At 41.2% G+C, this 11,137-nt stretch overlaps 1 protein-coding gene across 1 annotated transcript; it reads right to left on the reverse strand.

Moving 5' to 3' along the window:
• Positions 1-1,905: 1,905 nt before the first annotated feature.
• On the reverse strand, positions 1,906-9,339 carry LOC123999231 (zinc finger protein with KRAB and SCAN domains 8-like). Its single transcript, XM_046304781.1, has 2 exons — positions 9,087-9,339; positions 1,906-3,957 (listed from the first exon to the last, which is right to left on the reverse strand). The coding sequence occupies exons 1-2, from the start codon at positions 9,256-9,258 to the stop codon at positions 3,023-3,025; spliced, it is 1,107 nt and encodes a 368-aa protein (XP_046160737.1). The 5' UTR covers positions 9,259-9,339; the 3' UTR covers positions 1,906-3,022.
• Positions 9,340-11,137: the final 1,798 nt, after the last annotated feature.

Raw genomic sequence — 11,137 nt, forward strand, 5'->3', positions numbered from 1 at the left:
AAGTTGTAGAAACATCTCAAGGATGATCAATGGAAACAGGATGCACCTGAGCTGAATTTCGAGTCTCATAGCAAAGGGTCTGAATACTTATGTACATTTTGTACATTTTTAATACATTTGCAAACATTTCTAAAAACCTGTTTTTGTTTTGTCATTATGGGGTGTTGTGTGTAGATTGATATTTTTGTAATCCATTTTAGAATAAGGCTGTAACATAACAAAATGTGGAAAAAGGAAAGGGGTCTGAATACTTTCTGAATGCACTGTATTAGCCATTTCTGAGACTCACTCAGCTAATTCCTTTGATAAAGCAGTAGCAATACAAGCAATACAAATACATATTCAAAAACATATCCCTCTAATGCTTAGGGAAGATCTCATGTAAAGTGATATTGAAGTGTTATTGCTTCAGGTTCACCTATCTCAACTAAAGCTTGTTCTTTTAGGGTGTTGCAATAGGCCACCAAGTGCTAACAGTCAGTATCTAGATAATGTGTGTGAAATGCTTGATAGTGTATGTAATATAAACAGAGGTCTACTTTTTTGGGGACCTGAATATTGACTGTTTCCATCAAGCTGTTTGCTCAAGAGGAAGCTTCTCACTGTAACCAGTGCATGTAATCTGGTTCAGGTCAATCAACCTACCAGGGTGTTTACACTACAGGAACCAAAATGTCCCTTTTTCAGGACCCTGTCTTTCAAAGATCATTCGTAAAAATCCAAATAACTTCACAGATCTTCATTGTAAAGGGTTTAAAAACTGTTTCCCTGTGGAATGGTCGTTAAGACAGTAACAGCTTGCAGACGGTAGGCAATTAAGGTCACAGTTATGAAAACTTAGGACACAAAAGAGGCCTTTGTACTGACTCTGAAAAACACCAAAAGAAAGATGCCCAGGGTCCCTCCTCAGTGGGTTAACATCTCACTGCAAGCACTGGCAAATCTGGTGCTGTCCATGAGGAGATGATGCACTGCAGTACTTAATGCAGATGGTGGCCACACCAGATACTGACTGTTACTTTTGATTTTGACCGTCCCTTTGTTCAGGGACACATTATTCAATTTCTGTTAGTCACATGTCTGTGGAACTTGTTCAGTTCCTGTCTCAGTTGTTGAATCTTATGTTCATACAAATATTTACACGTTAAGTTTGCTGAAAATAAATGCAGTTGACAGTGAGAGGACGTTTCTTTTTTTTGATAAGTTTATATAATCCACATGTAGAACTAATACTGTAGCACTTTGTTCTAAAACTGTATCCGTACCCATTGAATGCAGTGATCTCAATATAGTGGCTATATCCAGGAAGGCCAAAGTTCCAAAAGCTGGTCCTGAAATAGTGTATAAGAGGTCATACAAAAGATTTAGCTGTGACTCTTATGTGGATGATGTTAAAAATATTTGTTGGTCTGATGTGATTAATAAGAAGCATCCAGATGCCTCACTTAATGAATTTATGACATTGCTTCTTCCAATTATTGATTAACATGCCACCTGTCAAGAAACTGACTGTTAGAATTGTTAAGGATTTGATGAGGAATTGAAGAACGATGGTTGAAAGATGGGGCAAAAGGAGTGGTTAATAAGTCTGGCTGCACACCTCTTATTGAGATTTGAGAAATTATGTGACTTAAAATAAACTTATGAAGACAAGGTCAATGATAAAAATAATGATTGAAAATAATTTGAGTACTTTAAATTAAATTATGGGCAGGAAGACACTCCTGTGAATTCTATGGTTTTTATTAGATTACTTGTAGTCTTTCATGTTGTTTGTCTGTAATGTTTGTAATGACTTGGTGCTGCCTATCTTGGCCAGGACACTCTGGAAAAATAGATTTTAAATCTCAATGAGCCCTTTCTGGTTAAATAAAGGTTAAATAAATAAAATAATAAAATCAGATGGCTTATTCAACACAAAATCATTTAATGTTGCCAATTATTTTAATAATTACTTCATTGGCAAAGAGGGCAATCCTAGGCAGTAAAAGCCAACCATGAACAGTTGAAATAAAATAAAATAAAAGCATTGTAAGTTTGAATTTTGTAAAGTTAGTGTGGAAGAGGCGGAACAATTGTTATCGATCAATAATGACAAACCTCCTGGCATTGACAACTTAGATGGAAAGCTGACCTGCCACTGTCAATAAACAAATCCTGTGTCCATGTCTGCTGATGATTCAACCCTATGTGGGCCAGCAACCACAGCTAGTGAAATCACTGCAACCCTAAACAAGGAGTTGGTCAGTTTTAGAATGGGAGGCCAGTAATAAACTGGTCCTGAAAATCTCAAAAACTAAGAGCATTGTATTTGGTACAAATCATTCCATAAGTTCTAGACCTCAGCTGAATCTGGTAATTAATAGTTTGGCTGTTGAGCAGACTAAATTATTTGGTGTTATCTTAATATTGTAAATTGTCATGGTCAAAACATATTGATTCAATGGCTGTAAAGATGGGGAGAGGTCTCTCCGTGGTAAAAAGATGCTCTGCTTTTTGACACCGCCATCCCCTAAAGCAATAATATGCATGCTAGTCTCTCTTGGCTAAGTGTTGAGGAAAGACTGACTGCATGGCTTCTCGTTTTTATAAAGAAACACCAATGTGTTCGAAATGACAAATTCTTTGCATAATCAACTTACACACAGCACTTACCCCACCAGACATATTTTCAGTCGCCAGGTCCAGAACAAATTCAAGGAAACTTACAGTATTATACAGAGCCATGATTGCATGGAACCTTCCATCTCATATAGGGAAAGTGAACAGCAAACCTGGTTTTAAAAAACAAATAAAGCAACACCTCACGGCACAACGCCTCTCCCCCATTTGACCTACTTGTTGCGTGTATGTACTAACATGTATGTGGAACTGAGTGCACACACACACTACATGTTAATGTTTAAGTGTAAAGTCTTTTGCCTGTAATGTCTTTTTCGTTATGTGTTGGACCCCAGAAAGATTAGCTGTCGCCATTGGCGTCGGAGAATGGCGATCCTAATAAAAAAAAGGCATCTTTCATCTACCTCCCTCGGGTGTGAGTTCTGAGGTGTCCCTTGATATGGCTGGACTGACTGAATCCTTTCCCACAGACAGGACAGGAGTAGGGTTTCTCCCCCGTGTGGACCCTCAGGTGGGTCTTCAGATGGGCAGACCGGTTGAAGCTTTTAGCACACACGTGGCAGCGGTACGGTCTCTCTCCCGTGTGGATGCGTTGGTGCTCCCTGAACCTGCCTGAGTAGCTGAAACTCTTGCCACACACACCACAGTGGAAGGGCTTCTCCTTATTGTGAGAACACAGGTGGACCTTGAGGTAACTGGTAGAGGTGAATGACTTCCAACAGACTGTGCAGAGGATTTGCCTGTGACTAGTGTCACCACTGTGTGGTTCTGTGTGGGATAGCATGTGTGCATCCAATTGGGAAAGCTCACAGAACACAGCTCCACACTGAGTACATGCGTGTGTCTGTGTGTCCTCCTCTGGTCTCCTTTCTGGATCTCTCTGAACACTTTCAGTGTTCTCACTCTGTGTTCTAGAACAGTCTGGATTTACTGCAGAGAGGGGCTGAGACTGAGGGGAGTCACTGGTTGGTTCTGATAGTGATACTCCATAGCCCTCTCCATCAGGTTCTGTTTTGATCTGTCCAGTTGTGTTGGTCAGTAGAGAGTACTTCTCTCTGTTCTCCACAGTTTGAAGAAGATGTGTGGACTGAGGTGGCTCCTGATCACAGTCACTTTTCACACAGGGAGGAATGATTATGGAGTCTTCTTTGGCATCAGCCTCCGGCCCTTGAATCTGCTCTACCTCCTGACGGGTCCTGAGTTCACCCTGTTCCTCTTTAATCTGTGTGTGCTCTGTGTCCCTCTGGCCCAGACTGGGGCTCCACTCCTGCTCACAGCGCTGTTTCTCAGGGGGAGTTTGCTGCTCTGAGACCCAAGAGACAATGGGCTGAGGAGCTGGGGGAAAGAAGACAATTTACATCAATGACAGCTGTTGACGCTTGATTAGCAAGACCACCATTGAGTGAGTTAGCTTGTTCTGGGAATGATATAGCTATGTCTCTGGCTGAATCCCATGTCACCTCTTCCCCTCACCCATCCATCCATTTGGGCATTCACGCGTGCATCTGCCATACACACAAGTGTACCAAAGCTGAGGGAGTGAAATTTATGGAGGGTGTAGTGCAGCGTTTCCCAAACTAGAGGTCGCGAAAGAAACAGACAAATTGAAATACTATCAAAAGTACTGTCAGACTGATTTGTAATAGACTGTCATATCCCCAATTTAAAAAGGTAAACATTGGCCGTTGATTACATCACTCTTTTTTTAAATATATTGTGTGGTCGCAGAAAAGTGTTGATCAAAATGGGGTCGCAGGCCAAAATATTTTGGGAACCTCTGGTGTAGAATTTAATTAGACACTCCGATAACCACCTGGATCAAGCCACGGCACTGCATTATTTGAGTGTGTTGTACCAGCGCATAGGCGGCCAGTGAGTTTGAAGTTAATTGTCACCATTAAAAATGTGCCTTTTAACTTATGTTAGTTAGCCTGCTATTCCTAATGTGATGAAATGATTGGATAGCCATAATTATGGCTCATAATATAACAACAACAAAAAAAGCATGGCTGACCGCGTAGAGTAGGGCACCATTGGAGAGCATTGGCCATATCCACGATGAGCGCACACATTCACTCTATCATTGTTGGGTCAGTGCCACTTGAATGTTTATTTTTGGACAATAATTTCCTCCTCTATGGTAGATGGATGTCATTGTATTTGTTTCTCCCCTTTTTATAGGGCTATTATATGAAATCAGACAAAGCTGTTAGCAGAGTAGGCTACCCTGAACCTTTTCTTGTTAAAAAAATGTTTCTGCTATGTCTCCAGTCATATAAAGCGTAGTAGAAAGGCATGAAATGTGTTTATAAAAATGGCAGATTTTTCCAGTTGAAAGGAGAAGAAACGTATCTGATATTGCTTATAGACTATCCAATAAGGTAGGCTATACTGTTCGCTCAATTAAGTTGAGAATTTTTATGACTAAAAGACAATCTTTTCATGATCTTCTCTTTACAGCAATAGCCATTTGCTTTCCAAACTGTTTTCCCGCGATTGTAGGGTTGTCCCCGAAATCTTTGCCGACCGAGAGTTCAGTTCTTAAACCAATCGATGTTCTGAATTTTTTAAATCACATGCACGTGACCTATAGGGCCTGACCTATAGCATATCATAATCACATCAATAAATTGGTTATAACAAACTCTGAACACCGTAACACATCACAGCAAAATGGATGCAGAGGAGGTGACAAACTCGAAACGGGGGAATGTTTACTGGTTGCTAAGGAGGTAAAGGGGAAGTCAGATGTGTGGAATAAATTTGAGTAGTTGTGGAAAATACTGGAGATAAATAAAAATAAGGTAAGGAGCAAGTGCTATGTGCATATTATGTGTCAAACAGGTGCTGTTAGATTACAATGTAATTTTTATGACCGTTCAGAAACAATGAAAACAACAGTAAATAAATTTGAAGAGTACTAGAGAGTATGTAAAAAAATAAAAAATAAATCAAGCCTTAATTACAGCAAAGACTAAAAACAGTCACACGCATTCATGAATGCAATTGCCGAAATGGAGTGGTTTATTTATTGTTGATGATAATTATTCAAGGGACGCTATATTTTGTTAAAGCAAAAATGCTTGATTGCATTTAAAATCATGAATGACTCGTATGCTGTGCAATGACATTAACTAATTAATGATTGATTGATAAAGTACCCTATATACAGTGCATTTGGTAAGTATTCAGACCATGACTTTGTCCACATTTTGTGACATTACAGCCTAAATTGAAAATGTATTAAATTGTATTTTTCCTCAATTTAGACACAATAGCCCATAATGACAAAGCAAAAACAGGCTTAACATTTTTTTTTTTACCCTATTTATCTAAGTATTCAGACCCTTTGCTATGAGACTCAAAATGTAGCTCAGGTGCATCCTGTTTCCATTGATCATTCTTGAGATGTTTCTACAACTTGCTTGGAGTCCACCTGTGGTAAATTCAATTGATTGGACATGATTTGGAAAGGCACACACCCGTCTATATATGGTCTCACAGTTGACAGTGCATGTCAGAGCAAAAACCAAGCCATGAGGTCAAAGGAATTGTCCTTAGAGCTCTGAGACAGGATTGTGTCAAGGCACAGATCTGGGGAAGGACACCAAAACATTTCTGTAGAATTGAAGGTGCACAAGAACACCACCAAGACTCTTCCTCGAGCTGGCTGCCCAGCCAATCTGAGCAATCAGGGTAGAAGTACCTTGGTCAGGGAGGTGACCAAGAACCCGATGGTCACTCTGACAGAGCTGCAGAGTTCATCTGTGGGGATGGGAGACCCTTCTTGAAGGACAACCATCACTGCAGCACTCCACCAATCAGGCATTTATGGTAGAGTGGCCAGATGAAAGCCACTCCTCACTAAAAGGCACATGAGAGCCCGCTTGGGGTTTGCCAAAAGGCACCTAAGGACTCTCAGACCATGAGAAACAAGATTCTGTGGTCTGATGTAGACAAAATTGAACTATTTGGCCTGAATGCCAAACGTCAGGTCTGAAGGAAACCTGGCACCATCCCTACGGAGCAGAGTACATAGAGATCCTTGATGAAAACCTGCACCAGAGCACTCAGGACCTCAAACCGGGGTGAAGATTCACCTTCAAACAGGACAATGATCCTAAGGCCACAGCCAAAGCAACGCGTGAAAAAACAGGTGTGTCAAGCTTGTAGCATCATACCCAAGAAGACTGAAGGCTGTAATTGCTGCCAAAGGGTCTGAATACTTATGTAAATGTGATATTTCCATATTTTTTTTGTGTGTACAAACATTTCTAAAAACCTGTTTTTGCTTTGTCATTATGGGTTATTGTTTGTAGATTGATGAGAAAAAAAACAATTTAATCAATTTTAGAATAAGGCTGTACATAACAAAAATGTGAAAAAAGTCAAGGGGTCTGAATACTTTCCAAATGCACTCTTGTTAAACAACAGGGGGATATATTCTTTTGAATTTCATGCATGTTTTATTATTTTTAAAAGTGGAACAGGAATTCCATCATTCAAGTGACAAGTGTGTCCTGAAGTTGATGGGTTTATTGTAGTGATGTGGGGGTTAGTTCATAACCAGCTGTCCACGCTGATATATTTGCGGTGTAGGCGGGTTTAGGGTCATGCAATATTGTGTGGATGAAGGACAGGCTGGTTGAATGAAGAGAAAACAATACATTAAAAAAATAACATTTTTGTACAATTTATTATTGTACATTGAAGTTTTTCTTTCATTCTTTTTAGGGTTTCTGGCATTAGTACGTGAGCCTATAAGCTTCTGCGCAAAATAGCCCACACACCAATCAACCAAACGTTTTTTGTGAAGGGGCAGAAAAAGTTAGTTGTTACACAGAGGATAAAAAGACAATGTCTGAGTTGAATTCAATAAGAGAAAAGCTGTAAAATTAAGAGTTGAAAATAACGAGAAGGCAGGGCAAGAAAAGTAATGAAAGATTTGGTGAAGTGGTAAAAGAGGATGATAGCCAGCACTGCTATCTTATGTGTGATCATTGTGAGGCGCTATACAAATTTGAAGTCACAAGACGGGCACATCAAGGGAACTGTAGCCTACTGATCAGATGTTTTAAATGGAAACTGAAATCTGGACACTGACTGTAGATCTAACCTTTCACATAGCCTTAATATTAACTCCTGCGGAATTAAGCATTAATTGCAGTAAAATTATACACCAAATGTGAAATGACTCAGGAACAGGAGTGGAGAAATATGATTGATTTATTTCAACATCTTGAGAGAATGTAAATGCAGTCTGTAGAGGTGCTATCTTTATCAGCATCACGAAAGCTAATATTTCAACTACATAAGACATGCATCCAAGCCAAACTGAAATTTTATTAGAAACATGTTGGGTCATTTTCATAGCTTTCCATTTCCTTACAACCGGTCAATCTGATGTCATTTTAGTAACTTTACAAAACCTGTCCCGTTTTTTGTTGAGTTATTGCATTTTCTCACCAGTGCCTAAACGTCTTTGCTCCACAAAAGAAGCAGAAAAGAAATTTACCAATGTCAACTAGATTGAAGCATGAAATCTATCAATTGATGACATTCTGGTGAGCAAGGGTTTATTTAGTCTTATAGGGCAACATATAATGACAGAAGATCAGCTACATGTATCTAATTATAGACAGTTCACTAACACATCAAGAGCTTGGGACTACAAGGTTATATCTGCAAGATGATGATTCTGAGATAATTGGCTTTAAAGTTCCAAAACCTCCTTTGTTTAAATGGTGTCAGCTATTTTTATATTTTATTATTTTAAGCTTATCAACAGGGTATTTATATTACTATATAGGTAGAGATCATTGAACAGAACAAGGCTATGTCAACTCATTTTTTGACAAAAATGCAGACAGAACTTTGTCCCAAGCTCTCGAAATAGTCTACCAAAATGTTGGCAATTGTAAATAGAAACATATCTAAATTAGGCCCAAAAAATCCTGCACCAAATTGTTCCGCTGTCTCCAACTTACCATATTCGGAGAATGATTTTGTACCCTATTTGCGGATCATCTTTTTTTAAAGCTCAAAAAGCAGTATTAGCAGTATGCAAATCAGGGAGCCAAATAAACGGCTCTTTCACCGACGCGATTCCCAACGTTCACCAAAAAGAGCCGTTCGTTCGCGAACGACCCATCACTAGTGCACGAGTGGGAGCTCCGGTATTTCGCGCCGATGAAAGATAAGAGCCATATGTATCGAAAGCAATGATTATTGAAGTTTCTAAACGTTAAAACAGCGTCCGGATTGTAGTTCACGTGAGGTAGTCGTGGGCGAAGCTAATGGCTGAAACTATAGGAGAAGCCTTCTGGCTGCTTACGAGTTTGAGAGCTAGGCATCCACCGTCTTTCTGCCCCACAGAGTCAACTATTGTAGAAAACAATGTAACTTTTCTAGCTAATTCGTGTAAATGAGAAGTGCAGTAAAGTAATCTAGCTAGCTATACATACCCGGTAAGACCGGTGTGATCAAGTGTTGTTTCAGGTATTGGTTTTCTCTCTTTGTCCGGGCTATTTCTTCCTGGTACTCAGAGATCGTGTCTCCGACCACTCCAAGTATCTCCTCGGCAGCTTGCATCAAACGCTCAGTTAGATACACATTCAGATATTGTAATTTAGTCATCGTTGGACGATTATAGGGGGCAAAATATCTTCCCGAAATACACGCAGCTTGTTGTCAAACGTGAACGCTGTGCGCACGGAAGTGACGTCGGCACTCTAGTCACATTCACCATAGGAACGTCAAATTAATTGTTAATCTCTGTCACATTGAACAGACACAATCACACAGGAAGAATTGAACAGATTGATTATCTTCTTGGGAGGCTGCTGAATTTTCCTGTGTGTGGTTACTGATAAGGGACACACACATTCCTAAGGAGTTTCTCTCTCTGAATACAACCAGTAAAGCATTCATTATTACAGTTACAGTGCTTTGCAGTATATATATTTTTTTAAATGAACGGATACTTAATAATTCATTAAGTTTATTCAAAATAACCATTCATAGTATTGGTTAATCATATCAATAGGAATGTTTTGATAACAATGCAGTACTGACCATTACCTCATGCAACGTTTTGCTGACAATGATTACAGTCTAATGCACAGTTTACATTTACATTACATTTTACATTTAAGTCATTTAGCAGACGCTCTTATACAGAGCGACTTACAAATTGGTGCATTCACCTTATGACATCCAGTGGAACAGCCACTTTACAATAGTGCATCTACATATTTTAAGGGGGGGGTGAGAAGGATTACTTTATCCTATCCTAGGTATTCCTTAAAGAGGTGGGGTTTCAGGTGTCTCCGGAAGGTGGTGATTGATTCCGCTGTCCTGGCGTCGTGAGGGAGTTTGTTCCACCATTGGGGAGCCAGAGCAGCGAACAGTTTTGACTGGGCTGAGCGGGAACTGTACTTCCTCAGTGGTAGGGAGGCGAGCAGGCCAGAGGTGGATGAACGCAGTGCCCTTATTTGGGTGTAGGGCCTGATCAGAGCCTGGAGGTACTGAGGTGCCGTTCCCCTCACAGCTCCGTAGGCAAGCACCATGGTCTTGTAGCGGATGCGAGCTTCAACTGGAAGCCAGTGGAGAGAGTGGAGGAGCGGGGTGACGTGAGAGAACTTGGGAAGGTTGAACACCAGACGGGCTGCGGCGTTCTGGATGAGTTGTAGGGGTTTAATGGCACAGGCAGGGAGCCCAGCCAACAGCGAGTTGCAGTAATCCAGACGGGAGATGACAAGTGCCTGGATTAGGACCTGTGCCGCTTCCTGTGTGAGGCAGGGTCGTACTCTGCGGATGTTGTAGAGCATGAACCTACAGGAACGGGCCACCGCCTTGATGTTAGTTGAGAACGACAGGGTGTTGTCCAGGATCACGCCAAGGTTCTTAGCGCTCTGGGAGGAGGACACAATGGAGTTGTCAACCGTGATGGCGAGATCATGGAACGGGCAGTCCTTCCCCGGGAGGAAGAGCAGCTCCGTCTTGCCGAAGTTCAGCTTGAGGTGGTGATCCGTCATCCACACTGATATGTCTGCCAGACATGCAGAGATGCGATTCGCCACCTGGTCATCAGAAGGGGAAAGGAGAAGATTAATTGTGTGTCGTCTGCATAGCAATGATAGGAGAGACCATGTGAGGTTATGACAGAGCCAAGTGACTTGGTGTATAGCGAGAATAGGAGAGGGCCTAGAACAGAGCCCTGGGGGACACCAGTGGTGAGAGCGCATGGTGAGGAGACAGATTCTCGCCACGCCACCTGGTAGGAGCGACCTGTCAGGTAGGACGCAATCCAAGCGTGGGCCACGCCGGAGATGCCCAACTCGGAGAGGGTGGAGAGGAGGATCTGATGGTTCACAGTATCGAAGGCAGCCGATAGGTCTAGAAGGATGAGAGCAGAGGAGAGAGAGTTAGCTTTAGCGGTGCGGAGCGCCTCCGTGATACAGAGAAGAGCAGTCTCAGTTGAATGACTAGTCTTGAAACCTGACTGATTTGGATC

The sequence above is a fragment of the Oncorhynchus gorbuscha genome, linkage group LG16 (genome assembly GCF_021184085.1).
Source record: "Oncorhynchus gorbuscha isolate QuinsamMale2020 ecotype Even-year linkage group LG16, OgorEven_v1.0, whole genome shotgun sequence".
NCBI lineage: Eukaryota > Metazoa > Chordata > Actinopteri > Salmoniformes > Salmonidae > Oncorhynchus > Oncorhynchus gorbuscha.

Excerpts from the sequence above, each read along its gene's own strand:
- LOC123999231 (XM_046304781.1), bottom strand. The coding sequence starts at position 9,258 with ATGACTAAATTACAATATCTGAATGTGTATCTAACTGAGCGTTTGATG. Across the intron at positions 3,958-9,086 it reads GATCACACCGGTCTTACCGG|CTCCTCAGCCCATTGTCTCT; the intron begins GTATGTATAGCT and ends TCTTTCCCCCAG.